At 37.7% G+C, this 23,785-nt stretch overlaps 1 protein-coding gene across 1 annotated transcript in view; it reads right to left on the reverse strand.

Annotated features, from left to right (window-relative positions):
- Nucleotides 1-3,838: 3,838 nt before the first annotated feature.
- LOC133642462 (histone acetyltransferase KAT7-like) overlaps nucleotides 3,839-23,785 on the reverse strand; it is a 41,592-nt gene continuing 21,645 nt past the window's right edge. The window contains exons 4-11 of the mRNA XM_062036654.1: nucleotides 22,594-22,878; nucleotides 22,423-22,505; nucleotides 22,163-22,276; nucleotides 16,920-17,006; nucleotides 12,044-12,142; nucleotides 11,864-11,974; nucleotides 8,532-8,723; nucleotides 3,839-3,955 (exon numbers count right to left, since the gene is read on the reverse strand). Coding sequence (XP_061892638.1) covers nucleotides 3,839-3,955; nucleotides 8,532-8,723; nucleotides 11,864-11,974; nucleotides 12,044-12,142; nucleotides 16,920-17,006; nucleotides 22,163-22,276; nucleotides 22,423-22,505; nucleotides 22,594-22,878 — 1,088 coding nt within the window. The remainder of the gene's footprint in view (nucleotides 3,956-8,531; nucleotides 8,724-11,863; nucleotides 11,975-12,043; nucleotides 12,143-16,919; nucleotides 17,007-22,162; nucleotides 22,277-22,422; nucleotides 22,506-22,593; nucleotides 22,879-23,785) is intronic.

Consider the following 23,785-nt stretch of genomic DNA (forward strand, 5'->3'; position numbering starts at 1 on the left):
TTGCTTGCTATCATGCAAAACCAACTTTTCTTACCTATTGGTACCTGCTTACGTGTATTTGGGATCGGCATAAGTCCCGAAAATTTGAAATCAAACCGTAGAGGCATTGCAGAGATATTTTTAGAACAATCTTGCTTTCCTTCATACTTCCTCTACACAAACTTTGCTACCTCATCTGAAAAGTGCCTTACTTTTAACTTCTATGATTCGTGGGAATGGTCGTTATAGCGTTGAGTGTATGCCAAGAAGTGTCTTGTTTCACCCTCAAACTTTCACAAAAAGAGACAATGAAACAAAGCACAGTACTTTAGAAATGTGTGAAGATACATTAGCAATGTTACCTTGATTTGTTGTGTAGCTACCTTAGCCTTCTAATGTAAGACAATAGTGTCACTGTCATGCGGCAAAATAAAGAATGATTTACCTAAAAACTACTTTCTCAATGCCTACTGTGTTTGGCAATGGACCAGTTAGTAATATAATCCGTTTTTACGTTTGTGATGTAGCTCATAGAGTGGCTTACTGTGTAAACCTCTATTGTTTACAAATGGTCAAAGCAGCAGGAGTGAATTTTAAAATGATATAAAATAGAAAAGCATTTTATTGTCAATATACACATATATATGTACAGGATTTAGCATTGAAGAGAGAAAGACTCTGTAGAGGTTTAACCATAGCTAAAGTATCGTACCAGAAATTTCCGGCCGGGCTTCCTTACATTCTGTCTGCCGCGCCGTCTCCTCCCTCCTTGAGCCAACGCGGAAGCATGGCCTCGCTATATCATCTGGGATGTTGTGTTGTAGTAAAAGTCAACGAAAACATTAGATGGCCGGTGGCGATCACCGGTGTCCATATTCCATACGGTCTTAGCAAAACACAATCAACTACCAACCATATCTCTGGGGCGGGGACAAAAGTGTAGTCAGCTTGAGGGGAGGGGGGCATGTAAGGAAGGCTTCATTTGCATCTAACAAGTCCGCCTTTCAAAACAAACCGTTTTTAAAAGCAGCCGGAAAGTGGCTTTAAAATAGGCTTTACAGCAAAATTCATGCAGTTTTGACCAAATAAACATCATTACTTGTTATGTAGACCAGTAATCTATGTATTTATATCTGCACCTTATTGCTCTTTTAGCCTGCACTACAACGAGCTAATGCAACAAAATGTTGTTCTTATCTGTACTGTGAAGTTCAAATTTGAATGACAATAAAAGGAAGTCTAAGTCTAAGTGTAAGTCTAAGTATAAGACCAAAATGAAGTGTTTTAAAAATAGTTTAAAAAAATCATGAAATGACCCTTTTATGCTGAGACCTTTAGCCATAGAATGGGCAATTATAAATAATTTTTGAACCTACAGTATGTCATGCACCTTTGCATTTATAACACTATTTACTGTATCCCCACAATGGATTTTATGATGATCATTTAATACACTCTGCGATGAGGTGGCGAAATGTCCAGAGTGTACCCCGCCTTCCGCCATAATGCAGCTAAAATAGGCTCCAGCACCCCCGCGGCCCCGAACGGGACTAGCGGTAGAAAATGGATGGATGGAATTTAATGCACTGATCATTTAATACACTGATACTATAGATCTCCGCCTATTTATACGTATTTGCAAATTTGCTTTAAATCCTAAATAATTGAATTGAATTGAATTTGAGAGCACCCAGCATGGACAAATAGAACAGACAAGTCATTGTTTTGTCTGCTCGCGGAAAACAAACATCCTAATCTACGATTTGACTCCCTCGAATGGCCTTGACGCTGTGAAAACAGGACCAGGCTGTTCTGAAAAACACCTCAATGATGGACGCTTTTGACCTCCCTCCCTCCTCAACGACACCTGGAGTCGAACTTTTGCAGATCGGCCTCAGTCTATAAAAACATTACATCATCACACCCAAGACAATTGGGTGTGATGGAGCCCAGTCTAGATTGTATTTTTTTACTCATCTTTTTCCCCAGCGTTTTACATTTTTCCCATCTTTTACGGGGCGCCTTGTGGCGACCCATCAGCGTTCCTGTTCTGTAACCCTGTACACTGTTTGTTTGTCTAATCTTGAACGGTTTTGTGCTGAAAACAAAGTTTTGTTGTACTTGTGCAATGACAATAAAGACCTATCTATCTATCTATCTATCTATCTATCTATCTATCTATCTATCTATCTATCTATCTATCTATCTATAATTTGTATATTTTGTTATTATTTTATTTACATTTAATTATTTAAAATTTCATCAACATGTAATATTTTTACTCAACTTTTCCCAGCAGGACAATGCTTTGAATAGACTGTGACTGCATATTTTAAGTATAATACTTTTAAGAAGCAATCTTTAATTGCTTCCTAATGTGTAAAATTTACTTTAAAATGTGTCTGTCAACTGCAAGAAGCATATAATCGGAAGGAAAACGAAAAATATAATTTTCTAGGCCTTTATCTTTTTTGCCATTTTGAAATGCTGGGATCTCTTGTATTTAAAGGGGTCCTATTAAAACACCTTCTTGTGGTCTACATAACATGTAACGGTGATTCAATTGGTCAAAATCTTGCGTAGATTATGTTTGACAGACCATCTTCAAGCCGCTTTTTGACCGTTTCTTCAGGATGTGACGTTTTGTGGGCACTCTTATTTACATGCCCAAGGTACTCCTCCAGGCCAAACCCACTTCAACTGCGTCTCCACCCCGTCAACCATGTTGTACTTTTTAGAGCTTCCATACCGAGTCTACTGACAGATACAAGTTAGAATTATACGCTACAGCAAAGGATTTATCATGCATGTGCATGTACGAGCCAGTCTGCCCCTCAACAAGAGGATCGAGAAAAAGAAAGAAATTGTTGACTGCAAAACTTTGGACTGCAACTGGATAAAATTGGCGGACTTGCGCAAAGCTCTTTGGGTAAACCTCTATCTATATGGAGATATCCGCAGATGTAACCAAGGCGTAAAACGTCATTAAAGTCCTAAATTCCAAACGGCTTGTTTGGAGCAAGTTTGGAAGAGGGCAAGTTTGTTTTATAAATATCTCTGCCATGCCTCGGTGGTTTGATTTCCAATTTTCGGGACTTATAGAGATCACAAAAACAGGTAAGAAAATAGGTCCCCTTTCAGGTGCAACTTTAATATCTTTAACATATTGAAACAGGAGTGAAGTAGTTACGGTAAGGTGTATGAAAAGTGTTCAAGATCAATAATCAGGCATGTGATTTGAACTTAATGAAAAAGACTCAAAATAAGCTGGGGGTGCCCTCAAAGCACACCCCCCTCAAAGCTCTTCCTGGTTTTTTAGCAATTGAACATGCAAAAAAAGCACCATTTAAAGATGTTTTAATGTTTAAAGAATGGATAAATTATCAACACAGTTTACATAAATACATACCCAATTCATCCAAATATCACTATGTCTGTTTCAGTAATTACAACTTGTGTTCACATCCACAGGAACCACATGGGTTAGCCTACTCTGTACTGTATTTACAACCTTACTAGTGTTCACTTCACAGCCACAGATGGTTCATCTAGTTATTTACATTATTTACACATTACCTTTGTTCATTCACACATTACTTTGGCATTTTTGCTTTGATGACTCTGACATGAGCCTTCCTGGAAAATTTCTGAGCAGCTTTTTATTTCTGCTTTAGTGGATTCTGCCTTGGATTTATAATTTATGTTTTATATACGGAATTAAATCCTCACTTCTTTATTTAAGTCTCCAGTTCCCACTGCCTACAAAATGTGCTTACGCCAGCATTTAAGTGCGGGTACCCACATTCTACCATGAAGTTATTTATTTTATTGATCCCAATGTGACATAAGGAGGCACATGTTAGTGCGAATCGAAGTGCTTTTTCACCTTGTTCTTCTTGCCGTCCACCTCGAAGACTGAGATGTGGCTTTTTCTGTAGATTTCATCGCCTGGGGGATGCTTCCAAACACACTTGGCCTTGCGTGAAAAGGATAAACAAGCACAGAAAGCTTTAGAAACAAAGTAACAGCTAAAATAGGGCTACAATCCTAATAACCGTTTTAACGCTGATTCTGATAATAGTTTGGACAAAGGCAGACGTATTCTGTGTTTTAAACTACAGTCCATTTCCATGTTTAATTAAAATGTGTGACTATGGGGGCTTCCAAATATACATATTTTAAACAACTCCCTACTCCAAACCCAAACTATAATTCCAATGATTAACGCACAAAAACTTAACTAAAATATATACAAATATTGCCATTAATGACAACGTTTTACATGGCAGACGTAAGTGAATTTACCGGTACTATCTTTCAGTAAGCCAATGCATGTTTCATGGGGGTTTAGTTCCCATCGGCTACTGTGTAGCTCAAACTCTGAATCAAGAGTTCTAGTTCACCAAGTTATTCTGCACTCATAAAGTTGGTTATGTGCATAGTGGCAGTCATGCTGAATGCAGTGTTTCCCATACATGCGGCACCGCCACAAATACATTTCGACCGTCACAAACAGATTCATTTCATTTTTTTCATTTTTATTTATCTCCTTCATTGATGTGGATCTTTGATCGATAGACAATTATACCTCAATTATTGAATTATACATTTACACACCAATGCCTGAGAAGGAGCAGGATGAAGAAAAATCTTATATTTTCCTGCCCCCTTCAACATAATACGTAGTCTTACTTAATGGATATCATATAAACCAACAATTACTGTACATCCAAATATAATGAAAACAAACAAAAAACACAACAAGTGCAAAACTTCATGAAGTACAAACCGAACAAAACAAAAAAAGTAATATACACCTCACGGGATTATACAAAACAAATACAAAACCAGATAAAAATAAGTAAAATAATAAATATAAAGCAAAATGTAAACACATGTCTGTCCATATGATCTTATTGTTATGTCTTTATATATTTTTTTCAATTGGAATATATTTTTACAATCTTTTATCTCATTGTAAAGAGAATTCCGTAGTCGAACCCCCACCACTGATATACCAATTTGTTTTAAAGTTGTCCTTGAATACTGATGTTTGAAACGACCTTTTCTTCTATGCTCTTCATTCTCAGAAGTGATGACAAACATGTTTTGTAAATTTGCTGGTAATGTTTTACTTTTAACCTTAAACATGACACATAAAGTCTGTAATTTACTAGCTCCTGCCATTTCAATAAACCAGAATTAATAAATATGTTAGTGTGTTCTAAGTAATCTATTTTATGAATAATCCTTATAGCTCTTTTCTGTAGTTGATACAATGCCTTTATGTTACTCTTATTTGTGTTCCCCCACACTTCCATACAGTAGCTGATATACTATATGGCCATATAAGTGCACAATACAATATACACATTGCCCTATAATCTAACACATATTTTACCTTATCTAATATAAAAATACTCTTGGACATCTTTTTCCGTACATGTGCAATATGAGATTTCCATGTCAGACCGTCATTCAGTATCACTCCTAAAAATCCAAGTTCAGAAACCCTTTCAATATCAATTCCATCTATTGACAGTTTGATCGTTTCCTCCCTTTTCCTCTTACAAAAAATCATGAACTTAGTTTTTTTTACATTTAATGATAATTTATTGACATCAAACCATCTCTTAAGTTTAAGATTTGGTATTATACGTTCTTTTTTTTCCCCAAAAAAGCAACCAGAAAGAAATGTAGCGACTTTTTATGGTCTTATTGGTCACTTTTGGAGACTAACATTTAAATATGGTTGCTGTTGTCTGTGGCCTTTCCTATAAAGAAAAACATGTAAAAACTAGGAACGTAGCGGTACATGTATTCGTATCGGAATTTTTGCCGGACGGACTCTTCGATTCGGCAAACGCTCCCAATATTAATAAAGTTAGCGACAAAAAGATGTCATACTTTGTGTCAGATGTCTATTTGGTAAGAAAAATGCATTGCAGCCCTCCGTCCCTGCCAGGTCTACAAACTGGGACTACGAAATGCTGCACCTCAGTCAATGAGGGATTTTTATCTACTAAAAATAGAGATGTTCGATAATGGCTTTTTTACCGATATCCCATATCCCGATATTGTCCAACTCTTAATTACCGATACCGATATAAACCGATACCGATATATACAGTCGTGGAATTAACACATTATTATGCCTAATTTTGTTGTGATGCCCCGCTGGATGCATTGAACAATGTAACAAGGTTTTCCAAAATAAATCAACTCAAGTTATGGAAAAAAGTGCCAACATGGCACTGCCATATTTATTATTGAAGTCACAAAGTACATTATTTTTTTTAACATTCCTCAAAACAGCAGCTTGGAATTTGGGACATGCTCTCCCTGAGAGAGACTATGAGGAGGTTGAGGTGGGCGGGGTTGAGGTGGGGGCGGGGGTTAGGGGGTAGCGGGGGGTGTATATTGTAGCGTCTCGGAAGAGTTAGTGCTGCAAGGGATTCTGGGTATTTGTTCTGTAGTGTTTACGTTGTGTTACGGTGCGGATGTTCTCCCGAAATGTGTATGTCATTCTTGTTTGGTGTGGGTTCACAGTGTGGCGCATATTTGTAACAGTGTTAAAGTTGTTTATACGGTCACCCTCAGTGTGACCTGTATGGCTGTTGAACAAGTATGCCTTGCATTCACTTGTGAATGTGAAAAGCTGTAGATATAATGTGATGGGCCAGCACGCAAGACAGTGCCTTTAAGGTTTATTGGCCCTCTGTGCCTCTCCCTACGTCCGTGTACACAGCAGCGTCCATGTACACAGCGGCATTATAAAAAGTCACAAATTTTACTTTTTGAAACTGATACTGATAATTATGAAACCGATACTGCTAATTTCCGATATTACATTTTAAAGCATTTATCGGCCGATTATATCGGCAGTCCGATATTATCGGACATCCCTAACTAAAAATAAAAAAGTCATTGACACTGTTCAATCTATTAGTGTTCTACTTTGTCTGAAATATTGCACTTTCCTCCAAAGTATAGCAGTAAACAGCAGTGTCCAAAGTGTGCCTTACCCAGGTGCCATTTTCTGCACGCAACTTGTTTTTTATTGTCCCAAAGCATAATCTGAAAATACAATTTATTTTTATTATATTTAGTATGTCACCTATAATGCAAGCTTAATATCTTATAGAACAGCATTTTGAATTATTTTTACCCATCTTTAATGTACAAAATATTTTAAAATGGCCTTCACATGCTTCCGTTTTTACCTGCGCCAGGAGGTTATCTTATCACCAGGGATTGTTTGTCTGTTACTTATCTATCAACATAACTCCAAAATTTAAGGGCGAATTTTGATAAAACTTTGTAAGAAATGTCCAAACTGGGATGACAAAAACGTGTTGTAAGAAATGTCCAAACTGGGATGACAAAAACGTGATTAGATTTTGGGGGTGACCTGGATCTCCATCTAGATTGAAGGATTCTTTACTATTGGGAGACAGGGCCTGGCGCAGGTCTGTGTTTTGCTAATGCTTTTCTAGTTTGCTGTAACTTTCCTTTTAATTTATTGGATAATAAGCTCCCAACAGTTTGTAGTTTTTATATTTCATTTGAAAAAAAAAAAAAAGATCAAAAGCTAAGTTGTGTTTTATGATTTGCATACCGAAAATGATAATACAGAGGTACAATACTGAACTCTGACAATGCCGTACTGTTGCAACCCTAAAAACGTACTATTATAAAGGTTTGAACGTTCAGTTTACTTCAAAGCACCTACAGTGGAACCTCGATTTACGAACTCGATTGGTTCTTGAACAAGATTCGTAAAGAGACAAGTTTGGATATTGAAGCAAATGTATCTGAAAAAACCCCAATGAAAACATGAATAAGTCTATATTTTTGTTACATTCTGTTCACTTTGAACAGTACTGTATACCAAACAAATATGACAAGGGTGTAATGGACCAACTTTCTATTTAATAACAAAGTCAAAACAACCACAACGAGCTGAACAGTCCTGAACTGTCCTCATTCACAGCCGCCCTGCTGACACGCACACACTGTCACTAGCCACGCACACACAGTCACTAGCCATGTGGTGCGCTCAGTTTCAACTCCTTAACTTTAACAGGCAGGACACTTCAATGATTAGGAATAAACACATTGAATCCACTTTACCTTGTTAGTAATCGACAAGGCAGTGTCGACAACGCGGTAGATAGTTCCTTAATGTTTGGAATCACACATTGCTTGTCCATTGCTTTCTTTTGACTCATGTTGAACTAGCAAAACTATAAAAATGATGTAAAAGGACAAAAGACCCTTAAAAATGACAGAAAGAAGACATTTGCGTAATAGCTACTGAAAGCACACAATGGATGTGCTGCCTGGCACAAAATGGCTGCACTGAGGCACACAATGGGTGGATGAAACACTGGTACACTGAGACAAGGTTTGTACAACAAAGCATATTTCCATTCGGTCAGTGGTTCATAAATCCAAAAGTTCATATGAAGGGTTCGTAAATCAGGGTTCCACCATTCTTGGTACTGCAGGGCACTAATAGCTAATTCTACACATAGAAATAAGAGCCTTACCATGTGTCTGCGCAGGATGGTTTGGCTCTTCATATACTTAAGGCAGAATTCGCACATGTACAGCCTCCCCAAGCGGGCATATTCCTCCGGGTACGGAGAGTGGTACCAAGTATCCAGTTCGTAGCGACCGAACACAATGATCTTAATCATGTTGCTCCCCTCCGACACCTGGCCCGTCAGACGAAGCTTCTCCTGTGTAGACCAGCGTAAGAGGATGTTGGTGAAGATGGGTGGAGGAAAGAAATGAAAGGTGGATAGGATGGGGAAATAGGCAGCGGGGAGATAAGAGGAAGAGAGGAGATAATAGAAAATACAGTATGTCCATTAGTCAGGGAAGATGAGGTGAGGCATAAATCACACCTAGAGAAAACCAGCCACACATACAACACAATTACACAATGAAAACGAAGAAAATAGGGCAAAGGAAAAAAGACTTCTGAAGAGCAGACCTGCAGAGGAGCACTCCCAATAACAAACCAAACATATAGTTGCATGGTTACAATTGAAGTATTAAATAACGTTTTTATGAGTGAGCACGGGAAAGCAAACCAACCATTATGTGGACAAGCAGACTTGCACGTTTGAGACGTTGAAATATGATTAGTCTTTAGAGATGCGTATAAGGAAGTCTTTAGTTATGTAGTCTTTGATCAGTAATTAATCAAGAGTCATAAGAAAAACACAAGGAAAAAATGTTAATACTTAAAAGGGTCATATTATGCAAAACCAACTTTTATTATCTGTTGGTACTTGTTTTTGTGTATTTGGGATCCCCAAAAGTCCCGGAAATCAAACCATGAACCATGAAGGCATGGTGGGGATATTATAAAACAATCTTGCCTTCCTAAAAAACTTGCTCCAAATGAGCCATTTGGAATTTGAGACAGTTGTGACGTTGTCTTAGCCTTAGTTACGTCAGCGGATATCTCCATATATGGGCGAAATTTTACCCCAAGACCTTTGCGCGAGTCCGCAATTTTTATTCAGTCGTAGTCTAGAAGTTCTTTCGTCTTCTCTATCTTCTTGTTGTGGGGCAGACCGGTTTGCAAAATCCTCCGCGGTTGCCATTTTTCATATAAAGTAGCATATATATAAAAAACCCTTGTGCAATCATGTTCACACATCTGAAAACAGTTTAGCTTGTAACAGAAGCTACAAAACTGACCTTCCTTTGAGCAGATTGAGTTTCTGGAGCATCACATTTGTGGGGTCAATTAAACGCTCAAAATGGCCAGAAAAAGAGAACTTTCATCTGAAACTCGACAGTCTATTCTTGTTCTTAGAAATGAAGGCTATCCCACAAAATTGTTTGGGTGACCCCAAACTTTTGAACGGTAGTGTATATATATATATATATATATATATATATATATATATATATATATACACACATATATATATATACATATATACATACACACGTATATTTATACATACATATATATATATACATACACACATATATATATATATATATATATATATATATATATATATATATATATATATATATATATATATATATATATATATATATATATATATATATATATATATATATATATATACACATATATACATACACACGTGTATATATATACACACATATACAGTGGGGCAAAAAAGTATTTAGTCAGCCACCCATTGACAATCAATGGGTGGCTGACTAAATACTTTTTTGCCCCACTGTATATATATACATACACACATATATATATATATATATATATATATATATATACACACATATATATATATATATATAAATACATGCATACATACACACGTATATATATATATATATATATATATATATATATATATACATATATATATATATATACACACATATATGTACATACATATATATATATATATACACACATATATGTACATACATATATATATATATATATATACATATATATATATATATATATATATATATATATATATATATATATATATATATATATATATATATATATATATATATATATATATATATATATATATATTATTGTTTTTTATCGATTAGTCATTCCAAATAAGTATCGCGATTCATTCTAAAATCGATTTTTTTTTTACACCCCTAGTTGTAAAATATCTGTCACTAAACTTCATATGGAAGCACTAAAAACTACAACATGGCTGACGGGGTGAGGACGCAATCGAAGGGGGGCTTAGCCTAGAGAAGGGGCCCGGCACGCAAATAAGACCACCCACAAAACGGTGCATTCTGAAAAAATAGAAGGCGGCTTGAAGATGGTCTGTAAAACAAAATCTATGCAAAAGTTGGACCTAACAACCACCATTACATGTTGTAGATCAGTGTTTCTTAAACATAGGGCTGCCAAAAATATATTTTTATCAGCGGTGGTGGTCCTTATGGGCTGCAGCGGTACTCATCTGTAATACATTTTTCCACCACATGTGGCAGTAATGACAATCTCAAACAAACATAAGAAACCTGGAGCTAAAGTCAGAGACATTTCCCGAAGCACAAAAATTACGACTTACGTGGTAAATCTGTATTTTCAATCGCACTTAATTTTTATTGAGTTTATTTAAGAAACTATATTATTAATTTAGTTTATTGTATGTAAATACATTTTTCATCAGTTATTTATGACTCCCTTGTTATGCAGTACACATTGTTTCATATCATTTTGATAAGGTCGTAAACTGCAAGTAGATATAATTATTGAATACGATTCAAACAAAAAGTGAGTGCTAATTCAGTATTACCATTTCAGTGGGCCACGGGCCTCTCTGTAATGGAAAAATTGGGCCCAGGGGTCTAAAACATTAAGAAATCCTGATGTAGACCACAAGGAAGTGTTTTAAAGGCAGAAAATAAGTCATAATATTGTGGTGAACAAGGTGTGTTGCAATACAATTCCTGCAGGTTTTGTAATACGCTAAAAGGCAATCAAATGAAAGGCTAATTAAAGCTATATTATATTGTTCTAATGACCTAACACAAGGCAACAACATATAGAGGACAGGCCTCCACAGAGGCCCTGATTGAGACTTCCATATCTAATGAAAATCAGGTATTATTATTAGGGGTCAAATATAAAATGGCTCTGAATGGGTCTCAATGGAACGGAACAACGGGAGAAACAACACAGAATAACTGAAAAGGATTGTTCCATCTACCACGTATATTTCAGACTCCTCCTGAGGCTGCAGAGGAGCGTGTGCAGACTGGAAAAGAGAAGAAGAGGAAGAAGGCAGAACAGGGGGGGGGCGGGAAGGAGGGAGGCAAATAACAAAACACAAGGAGAAAGGAGTGAAGGAGGTGGGTGATGATGAGTTTTCTCTCTTACAAGGTCCTCCGAGGCACGTGCCTGCGCTTTCCTGAACAAATCCAGATCGTAGTCGCTGGTGATGTTCTCCAGCAGGGGCTCGCGACTGGTCCCGTGGCTCTGACGATGATCCTAGCGGTAAAGAAGGCCATTCAAACAATTCGAATAAGCAGCGCTTTAACCGGACAAACAGCCACTAACCATGTACTTTTCCTTCTGCTCCTTATTGGGGCCAGAGTTCCTCTTCTTCCTCAGCTCAGTCACCTTCTCCTTGTAGCGCAGCTGACACTCTGTTGGGGACTGACACATCCGAGAGACCTGCTCACACCTGGCAATACCACGTCTTAAAGGATCTCATCGCACGCAGACAAGGCGTGTGAACCAAACACACCAAAGCTTTTGTTTTGACTGAGTTTGGCCGATGGCCTCCCACACCTTCATAACATTCGAAAGGTGAAGAGTATGTAAAAAGACAGGGGTGTTAGACTGGTTTTCATTGAGGGCCACATCGCAGTTATTGCTGCTCTCAGAGGGTCGCTTGTAACTGAGTAATATTTGAATAAATGTAAACATTTATGAGGAGTCGTCTCAATATTATTACTAGGGTTGTGAATCTTTGGGTGTCCCACGATTTAATTCAATAGATTCTTGGGGTCACGATTCGATTCAAAATCGATTTTTTTCGATTCAACGTGATTCTCGATTCAAAAACGATATTTTCCCGATTCAAAACGATTCTCTATTCATTCAATACATAGGATTTCAGCAGGATCTACCCCAGTCTGCTGACATGCAAGCAGAGTAGTAGATTTTTGTAAAAAGCTTTTATAATTGTAAAGGACAATGTTTTATCAACTGATTCCATCCATCCATTTTCTACCGCTTATTCCCTTCGGGGTCGCGGGGGGCGCTGGAGCCTATCTCAGCTGCAATCGGGCGGAAGGCGGGGTACACCCTGGACAAGTCGCCACCTCATCGCAGGGCCAACACAGATAGACAGACAACATTCACACACTAGGGCCAATTTAGTGTTACCAATCAACCTATCCCCAGGTGCATGTCTTTTGGAGGTGGGAGGAAGCCGGAGTACCCGGAGGGAACCCACGCAGTCACGGGGAGAACATGCAAACTCCACACAGAAAGATCCCGAGGCCGGGATTGAACTCACGACTACTCAGGACCTTCGTATTGTGAGGCAGATGCACTAACCCCTCTGCCACCGTGCTGCCCCAACTGATTGCAATAATGTAAATTTGTTTTAACTATTAAATGAACCAAAAAAAAAGACTTATTTTATCTTTGTGAAAATATTGGACACAGCGTGTTGTCAAGCTTATGAGATGCGATGCAAGTGTAAGCCACTGCGACACTATTGTTCTTTTTTTTTATTTTTATAAATGTCTAATGATAATGTCAATGATGGATTTTTAATCACTGCTATGTTGAAATTGTAACTAATATTGATACTGTTGTTGATAATATTCATTTTTGTTTCACTACTTTTGGTTTGTTCTGTGTCGTGTTTGTGTCTCCTCTCAATTGCTCTGTTTATTGCAGTTCTGAGTGTTGCTGGGTCGGGTTTGGTTTTGGAATTGGATTGCATTGTTATGGTATTGCTGTGTATTGTTTTGTTGGATTGATTAATTAAAAAAATAAATAAATAAATAAAAAAATCCACAAAAAAAAATCGATTTTAAAAAAATGAGAATCGATTCTGAATCGCACAACGTGAGAATCGCGATTCGAATTCGAATACATTTTTTCCCACACCCCTAATTATTACACAATTGCCTACCCGTTTTAATAAAATATGTATTTTTTACGCACACTAAAAAAAAAAAAATTGCTGTAAAAAAACTATATAACCAGGGACAGCGATTTACAAAATGTGTAAGAAGACAGTGGCAACTTTTAAGGACAAAAAGTCCAACTGGAATAGCAGCGCGAAGCAAGTGTACGTCATGCTCGCTGCAGCTGGCTTTTTGTCGGGGGACATTGAGGGACCGAAGAAGACTCTCTAAACACGAGTAGTACAGTCTACAATAACACCAGAAAAAGGTGCTTGATTTGTTGCTTGTCGTTTATAATAAAAAGTCAATAAAAGCTTTAAGACACTTGGGAAATTCTCAACCACGTACATCAGCAGCAACAATTGAAAATATGGCAAAAGAATATAAAAATATATATTAATATTAATAATCATAACAGATGTTTTGAAATGTATGTATTAGGGGGTGTAACGGTAAGTGTATTTGTATTGAACCGTTTCTGTACGGGGGTTTCGGTTCGGTTCGGAGGTGTACCGAGTTTCCACACGAACATATTAAGTAGCCGCCTCCACTTCCTTCTGCCTGTCTCTGTCAGTCCTCTACACAGCACCCAGCATTGTCCCACCCACACAACCATCTGATTGGTTACACGCAGAGCGGTAACAGCCAATCAGCAGTGCGTATTCAGAGCAGTAACAGCCAATCAGCAGTGCATATTCAGAGCGCATGTAGTCGGTGCTTAGCGTTTAGCAGGTAAGCATCAGGCAGCGGACTCTCCCCAAATTATAATAAACACCTCCCAGTCAACTACTAGTAACGTCACTATGAGCCCGTTGACCTCCTAGAAATATAAAAGGCAGCTCGGCTCGCTCGCAGTCCTGGCTTGAGGTGAAGGCTAATTCGCTTTTAGCGTAACGTTAGCTCATTTTGCGCTGTGTGTGTGTGTGTTATGGACAGCAAAGCCCTGCCTGTCTGTTATTTCACTTTACCTTTTTCTGTGTTGATTGAGCTGTGTTGAAGCAGCAAAAAAGGACATTATGTTAAATGAAGAGTTTCTGTCTCTGATAGTTGATATAATAATGTAACTGCATCATGAAGCCTACATGAACTCCATGGTGTTCAGGGATGAATAATCTCTCCTATTGCTATTGTACTATTTTTTCAGCTATAGTTACATTAATCTTTAGTAATGGAGCAGCCTAGTTTTGAATGGCAGGGTCCCTGCTATCACACGTTGATAAAAATATAACATTTACATAATAAAAATCAACTACAGGCTTCCCAAATGCTATAATAAATTAAGCATGATGAGTTGACTTGAAACTGTTTAATGTTGTACTTTTTATATGTAGAAGAAAAGTTTTGTCATTTTATTTAATCTGAGCAACAACTTGAGGCAGTTTAATGTTGATTAACGTGGGCAGAATTATTATAGTGTTCCCAATGTTAAAAGGATAAAGCCATTGTTTACAAATTTGGTAAATAAATAACCAAAAAATTTATAATTTGTTGTTTTCTTACTGTACCGAAAATTAACCGAACCGTGCCCTCTAAACCGAGGTACGTATCGAACCGAAATTTTTGTGTACCGTTACACCCCTAGTATGTATACATTTTTTGAGCCTTTTTAAAGAAAATACTATCACAGCAGATTATGCAAATTACGTGATGAAGTCATGTGACCGCGACCCCAAAACACCCCCAACCACGCACCTACCGACATATTACACTTGATGTTTTCTTTCACAAACATTTTAAAGAGTGTTTAAGAGCAACGTTAAATGCATATAAATAGTTTGAAGGAGGTTATAAATAGAGATGCCGATAAATGCTTTAAAATTTAATATCGGAAATTATCGGTATCGGTTTCAACCTCCCGATTTTCCCAAGAGACTCCCGAATTTCAGTGCCCCTCCCGAAAATCTCCCAGGGCAACCATTCTCCCAATTTCCACCCGGACAACATTATTGGGGGCGTGCCTTAAAGGCACTGCCTTTAGCGTCCTCTACAACCTGTCGTCACGTCCGCTTTTCCTCCATACAAACAGCGTGCCGGCCCAGTCACATAATATATGCGGCTTTTACAAACACATTAGTGAATGCAAGGCATACTTGATCAACAGCCATACAGGTCACACTGAGGGTGACCGTATAAACAACTTTAACACTGTTACAAAGGGACGGCGTGGCGAAGTTGGTAGAGTGGCTGTGCCAGCAATTGGAGGGTTGCTGGTTACTGGGGTTCAATCCCCACCTTCTACCATCCTAGTCACGTCCGTTGTGTCCTTGGGCAAGACACTTCACCCTTGCTCCTGATGGCTGCTGGTTAGTGCCTTGCATGGCAGCTCCCGCCATCAGTGTGTGATTGTGTGTGTGAATGGGTGAATGTGGAAATAGTGTCAAAGCGCTTTGAGTACCTTGAAGGTAGAAAAGCGCTATACAAGTATAAACCATTTATCATTTATCATTTACAAATATGCGCCACACTGTGAACCCACACCAAACAAGAATGACAAACACATTTCGGGAGAACATCCGCACCGTAACACAACATAAACACAACAGAACAAATACCCAAAACCCCTTGCAGCACTAACTCTTCCGGGACGCTACAATATACACCCCCCCGCTACCACCAAACCCCACCCCCCCAACCCGGCCCCGCCCCCCACCTCATATCGGTTGATTTCGGAATCTGTAATTAATAGTTGGACAATATCGGAATATTGGATATCGGCAAAAAAGCCATTATCGGACATCTCTAGTTATAAAGGCTTCATGGTGTTTAAAGTGAGTAGTAGTTATTTTGCTGGTGGTTCTGGAACATAACCAATGCATAGCAAAAAAAAATGAATAAAACTTTGTATAGCTGAAAGTTCACACTTAAACTCTATTGTGGTGTTAATAAAGACAACATTAAAAAAAAACTAAAAACTTTTTTGTGTGTGACACCCTGGACCTATTTGTTATGAAGCTGCATTAGTTAATAGCTATGTGATGCAACATAACCAATGCGACTACAATCCTGCTCCTGCCGAAATGAGGAATCACAGACAGTAAAAATTTCATTTGAAAGTTCATCTCTAGATTTTACGAGGCTTCTGCGAGATGAGTAACAGCAGCAGCTTCTGGGTTGAATGCAAAATGAAAAACACACCAATTCTAATGCGCCATATTATCCCCAGGTCTTACAAAAATTGACTTTAGGACTTGGCCCTGATTATTTACTGCTTGTCCATTTCCGCAACAGCACACAAGACACACAGAAAAAAAGCAACTGACGAGTTCAAAGTGAAAAGGGGATCATACCTGGTGTCGTGTGGAGTGTCTATTCTCGTCTTGGCGGTGAGACAGGGTCCTTTCCTCGGCCTGTTTTTCGCGAGTTGAGGGTTTGCCCTGACAAAACATCAAGAGTGTGTAACACCAACAACTCACAGCCAGCCCTGCAGCACAAAACCTCGCAACATTTACGTTCCTACTTTCCCAGGTGTCTTTGCAACCTGACAATTTCAATTTGACCCTGTCGGCACCTCTCGCTTGTACACACTCCGCTCAAGACATACCCGTTGACTCCGAGCTTTGACTAATCCCAAGCCTATGGCTATACATCAGAGCTGTGCAAATTAAGGCCCGGGGGCCACATGCGGCCCGTTAAGCTTTTGAATCTGGCCCGCCGGATATTCCCAAATAATTTTTTTTGATCTTTAAGATGTAAAGTGTAGCTGTCATTATGATGTGCAGTGATGTTTTCTAATGACCGTAAGTCTTCAACTATACAAAGTATTTCAATGGTTGGAATCTGCGCTTTTGCATGATATTTTAGTGACTAGCGTTGTCCCGATGCCAATATTATTTCGATACTTTTCGATACTTTTCTAAATAAAGGGGACCGGAAAACATTGCATTATTGGCTTTATTTTAACAAAAAATCTTAGGGTGTGGCGGACCGGTACTTTTCAGAGGCGGTATGATACCGAATATGATTAATTAGTATCGCAGTACAATACTAATACCTGTATACCGTACAACCCTACTAGTTACTAATCTACGTCACAGCAGCTCAGACGAGGCACCAAGCAGTGTGGGTGGGGAGCGTTTCCACAGAATGTTTCCAGAGCCTGAAATGCGGGTGTCAGGGACAGACGCGGAAGGAGATTTATACAAGAAAGTTCTAAAGCTTAGTGATACACTACCGTTCAAAAGTTTGGGGTCACCCAAACAATTTTGTGGAATAGCCTTCATTTCTAAGAACAAGAATAGACTGTCGAGTTTCAGATGAAAGTTCTCTTTTTCTGGCCATTCTGAGCGTTTAATTGACCCCACAAATGTGATGCTCCAGAAACTCAATCTGCTCAAAGGAAGGTCAGTTTTGTAGCTTCTGTAACGAGCTAAACTATTGTAGATGTGTGAACATGATTGCACAAGGGTTTTCTAATCGTCAATTAGCCTTCTGAGCCAATGAGCAAACACATTGTACCATTAGAACACTGTAGTGATAGTTGCTGGAAATGGGCCTCTATACACCTATGTAGATATTGCACCAAAAACCAGACATTTGCAGCTAGAATAGTCATTTACCACATTAGCAATGTATAGTGTATTTCTTTAAAGTTAAGACTAGTTTAAAGTTATCTTCATTGAAAAGTACAGTGCTTTTCCTTCAAAAATAAGGACATTTCAATGTGACCCCAAACTTTTGAACGGTAGTGTATATCACATATATCAGATTGTAGATGTTTTTTGTTTTTTTTACCCTTCACGTTCATATTTCACTGTGTTTGTTGCATTTTTGTTGCATTTGGCTTGATTGTAAAATATGTGGATGTAGAGGGGGTGTGACGTTCATATGTTCTCAATATTCACGGTTTTATCGTTCATAGAAATTGTTAAATTCCATTTTGTTTTTAAGGCGGTCTGTCATAACATTTATAGCATTCGATCAGACTTTATTGTGAGATTTTATATTAGTTTTCCTAAAAATAGATATACCGGCCCCCAGACACATTTTTTTTCTCTCTAAATTTGGCCCCCGAGTCAAAATAATTGCCCAGGCCTGCTATACATGGTGGCAATGTGTAGAGCAAATATGTACTCTGCAACATGTAGGGACGGAAAATATGGCCTAAAATTTATATTGCTAAATTTATATTGCAGCCTCTTGGGATAACGATATATTATTTGGCATATAAATGATAACAGAACCATTTCAAAACAGGTTACAAAGGCTCCTAATCTGGCTGCTGATGTACGCTGTAATTTCCAGTCGTAATATTTTCTCAAAATTATTGATAATGTACTTGCTAATTTACTTTTAATAGTTGGTTACTTACTGTGGTAACATGGTACTATCTACACTTATGTTAAAATGTAATAAACACTTATTCATCTGTTGATTGGATACATTAGTTTTAGGCGATACTACAAATGTGCGTATTGATCCAATACCAAAGTACCTTAAATTCTGGACTATAAGTCGCTACTTTTTTCCTACGCTTTGAACCCTGCGGCTTATAAAACAAAGCAGTTAATTTATGGATTTTTATTTGGAAAAAAAAAAAACACTGACAGTGATTTACTGTTTGTGCTATGGCACCATTTTTTTGGACGAATTTGAATTTATTGGTAGTGCTTTTTTTTTTTTCAACCGGAGTGCTGTTGAGTCTTCTATCCATTAACACATTTTCTACTTGTCGCTCCAAGCAACGTTTGTAAGTTTTACAATATAAGTAAAACTGTTTATCCTTATAAACTGTTCCATGAGTGATGTCTGTAGGAGTGTTCATTCATTTTTTTACATGCTATCGTAATGTAATGATGCTAGCATCGTTAGCATTAGCTAATTTTCTAACACTTTTACAGGTGTCTGTGTTAGTATTATTACATTTTAACTGCATTATTTTTGTATTGTTTCAGTTTCACAGATTCCTCAGTATACTAACCAAGACATCACCGTTGAGTTATTGAGTCTGTTTAGCTGATTGGAGAGCTAGCTTCCGCAGCTAGCGGGTCCATGATGATGACTTCTGTTTTGTTTGATCAGCCGTTTTACAGCCGTGTTACAGGCACCGTTTGGAAACAATTAAGGTATTTAAATAAACATCTACAGAATCTTACTGTGTTAATAACTTATGTTGCAACGATTATGTCTGTGGCTTATAATCCGGTGCGGCTAACATATGGAAAAATGTTTTCTTCTCAAATTTACTGGATGTGGCTAATATAGTACAGAAACGGTAGATACAGGGGCAAGATTGGCCACACCAATGTTCATACGTCACATTTTCGGGATCATTAAATGACTCAGGATTTGATCACAACTTCAATCTGACAAAACCACATGATGCGTAACAATATCAATTATTGTTTAACTTATTTCCTTATTCCCTTTTATTGCATACAAAACGAATAATAAAGTCAATGGTGTAAAATAATTAAACAAATGCAAAAACTACTATTGACATTTATTTCCTGACTTTAAAAATATTTTGTGGTACCGGTAATTAAAAATATTGATCTAATCACTGTAACATCGACCAAATACTAGTACTACACTTGGTATTGTTACTGTCAAAAAAAAAAATATATATATATATATCTACCCTTGTTTACACTCAAGAGCTCGAGCTTAGTGGTTAGCTATACTTTTTTCTACAATCCTAGTGTGTAGTGTAGCATGTTTGGATATTCCTTGTCCTCTAGTCCAGGGATTCTTAACCTTTTTGACCCCAGAGATCCAACTTTTCCACTACACAGGGGCCCGCGGCCCACTCAAATATGAACACTTAATTAGCAATCTTACTCTTGATTTTAATCGTATTTATTAATTGTATCTAACCTACTTACAGTTTAACAAGTCAACAACCTTGTGAAATATTATTTATTTAACACATCAACCTTAGGCTTGGGCCAAACTGATTAGAAAAAAAAGGTACTGACCAAATATACTGCATAAGAAGGGACTCATAAATAATGAAAAATATAATAAATAATAATAAATGTTTCTAAACTAAATTGTCAATAAAATTAACGTGTAAATGAAAATACAGCTTTACCACTTTAGTCCTTATTTTTGCGCTAAAGACACTTCTCTCTGACTTTTGTCTGAGATTGTCATCACTGCCACAAGTGGTGGAAAAGTGTATTACAACAACCGAGCAACTAGGGCTGCGAATCTTTAGGCACCGCACGATTTGATTTGATTCGATTCTTGGGGGTTAACGATTCGCCTCAAAATCGATTCTCGAATCAAAATCCATAATTTTTATTAAGATCGAGTGCCAGTTCTATGATTAACTACATTCCTCCATAAAATAAATAAACAGCTCTGATACATTTCTGTATTACGTATATGAAAACCGGTTGTTTCGTAAAATTCTACCCAAACATTTAATAAAGTCAAATACAAAGAGAAGTATCCCACACTTCTCTTTAATAAAGTAAGTCTGTACAGCAGATATGATCTCCTACATCAACAATATGATTTGCTTGAGTGGCTGGACAGGACAGGTTTAAACATTTTTTTAAATTTATTTGTATTTTTTTTATTTTTATCGATTTTTGATTTATTTTTTTTATCGATTGAAAATCGTTACAAATAACATTTGCGATTCATTTGAAATTTTGACACCCCTAACGCTGTGGCCCATACAGACCACTGCTGAGAAACATTTATTTTTTGGTGGCCCTTTAAAGAGACGTTCGCTGCCCAACTTGGTTAATAAGCACTGTTTCCGGTGACAATGCTACACATAAGAAACATAGTTTAGTTGCCGACATTGAAGTGAGGATTAGTGATTTAGAAACTGCAATGTGAAGGGACTTTACCTGCAGTTGTTTGCTTGAGGCTTTTAAATTTGCGAGACGTAACCCAGAATGAAAGATCCATTATTATAATTAGGGCTGCAACTAACGATTCATATGATAATCGATTAATTTGTCGATTATTACTTCGATTAATCGATTAATAATCGGATAAAAGAGACAAACTACATTTCTATCCTTTCCAGTATTTTATTGAAAAAAAACAGCATACTGGCACCATACTTTATTGTTTCTCAGCTGTTTGTACATGTTGCAGTTTATAAATAAAGGTTTATAAAAAAAATTGCCTCTGCGCATGCGCATAGCATAGATCCAACGAATTGACGACAAATTAATCGCCAACTATTTTTATAATCGATTTTAATCGATTTAATCGATTAGTTGTTGCAGCCCTAATTACAATATGACGATAGTATTAAATCTCTATTGTCGGCCGAGTTTGAATAATTTATATTGTATAAATAGCGCAACCCTAGTGAAGTGAAGTGAATTATATTTATATAGCGCTTTTCTCTAGTGAATCAAAAGCGCTTTACATAGTGAAAACCCAATATCTAAGTTACATTTAAACCAGTGTGGGTGGCACTGCGAGCAGGTGGGTAAAGTGTCTTGCCCAAGGACACAACGGCTGTGACTAGGATGGCGGAAGCGGGGATCGAACCTGAAACCCTCAAGTTGCTGGCACGGCCACTCTACCACCCCACAATTGCATGTGTTTTAATGCCACTTACATGCTGCTCTGAACAGGTCTGTTTATAGAGGGCGGCTCTAATTATTGATTCTTTGGGGATTTTAAACAAGCATGTCACAGGCATGTTATTAAGACATCTCGGAACTGTTTTCATCTGCGAAAAAAAGGGAAGAATATGTCTTCTTTAATAAACCAAGTGTAGAAAAACACAAAGTTAGTAGCAACAGATCAGGTCAAACGTGGTGGAATACATTTTCAATAAAACTTGAATTGTGGGAGTACGTGTGTAAGTGTTAGTACCTTGCATTCATCAGCTGAAAGGTTGTGATAAAGAGGACATCCCGATATGGAGAAGTGTCTCTCATGTCTGCCGGTCAGGTGACCTGAGAGGTCAGAGAAGGATGTAAACGCAAGATCTGTTGCTGCATGCGGTACAAAACTAATGTTCAAATTAACGTCAGCGTTCCTTACCCAGTGAGTTACACCCAGGTGTAGGACACTTCATGTTGAAGTTGTAGCTCTCGTGAAAGCGCCGTCGTTTGGGCCGATGGGAAAGGTCGTGAGCGGCGGCCTCTTTGAGGGAAAGCTCCTTTGCCAACCTCTCGTCTTCCTCTTGAGAAATTATCGCATCGTTGCTGGAAGACACAAGGTCATTGCCAGGGCTGGAGGCGTCAATGTCTGACTCGGAAGACGGGGCATTGCCGGTCGGCGTGCGGGGAGGGGTCTCGTCGTGGTCTGCCGCCTGCTTTATTACTGCTGAGCACACATAAGCACATTGAAATGACGACTGTTGTTTGTGACAAAAAGGTGTCTTTAAAACTGATCTGTCACATACTAACATAGTGAATATTATCAATTTATTGAATCTGTATACTAATATGTCACAATACTAACAACGTGCATATTATCAACTTATGGACCTGATTATACGACGGTATCTTTATTTTAGAAAAAAACAAGTTGACCCCAAATGTTTTTGAACTTTTATCAAAGCAAATAAATGGGACCAAGAAGTAAACGATAATATTTTTATAAAAGTGAAAATGAGCAACCTGTATTTACAGTGTTAGAGCATAAGAATTTAAGTTAAAACAGTTTTTAAAAAAACTCAAAAGGCATTCAATGCCTCACCAGGTGTGAAGGTCACCGCACTGTATCGTCTTATAATTTGGTCAAGATGCTAAGTACCATAATGCTATGCTAATGGTTAATGATTTTTGCCTCCAAATTACCCCCTAGCTTCATGTTTTAGTAATTTCATAGATTTTTTTTATCCTGGTAAAAAAAAGGTTGTTTTTTTACTTCTTTTAATTCCATGGTCGTGAAGCCCCAGCAAACCAAGCTAACAATTCACTTGCACCCTGCCTAAAGATGCACTTAACGCTCTACTAGGCCCTGCGGAGAAATCTAATAGTTAGGACGATTGCGAGCGCAGAAAGAAGCACAGAGTTTAAAGAAGCTGACTGGCAAATGAAAGAACACAAAGTGGTCCTTGTTCTTTGCTACCTCACCATGCTACGTCTACCATTACATTAACACGTGGCTTTTTAGGAGTCATTTCAAGCTAGAATTCTCGAGTGATTAATTAGAAGTTGTGCTGTAAATACAAACCCCGTTTCCATATGAGTTGGGAAATTGTGTTAGATGTAAATATAAACGGAAT

The sequence above is a fragment of the Entelurus aequoreus genome, linkage group LG25 (genome assembly GCF_033978785.1).
Source record: "Entelurus aequoreus isolate RoL-2023_Sb linkage group LG25, RoL_Eaeq_v1.1, whole genome shotgun sequence".
Taxonomy (NCBI): Eukaryota; Metazoa; Chordata; class Actinopteri; order Syngnathiformes; family Syngnathidae; genus Entelurus; species Entelurus aequoreus.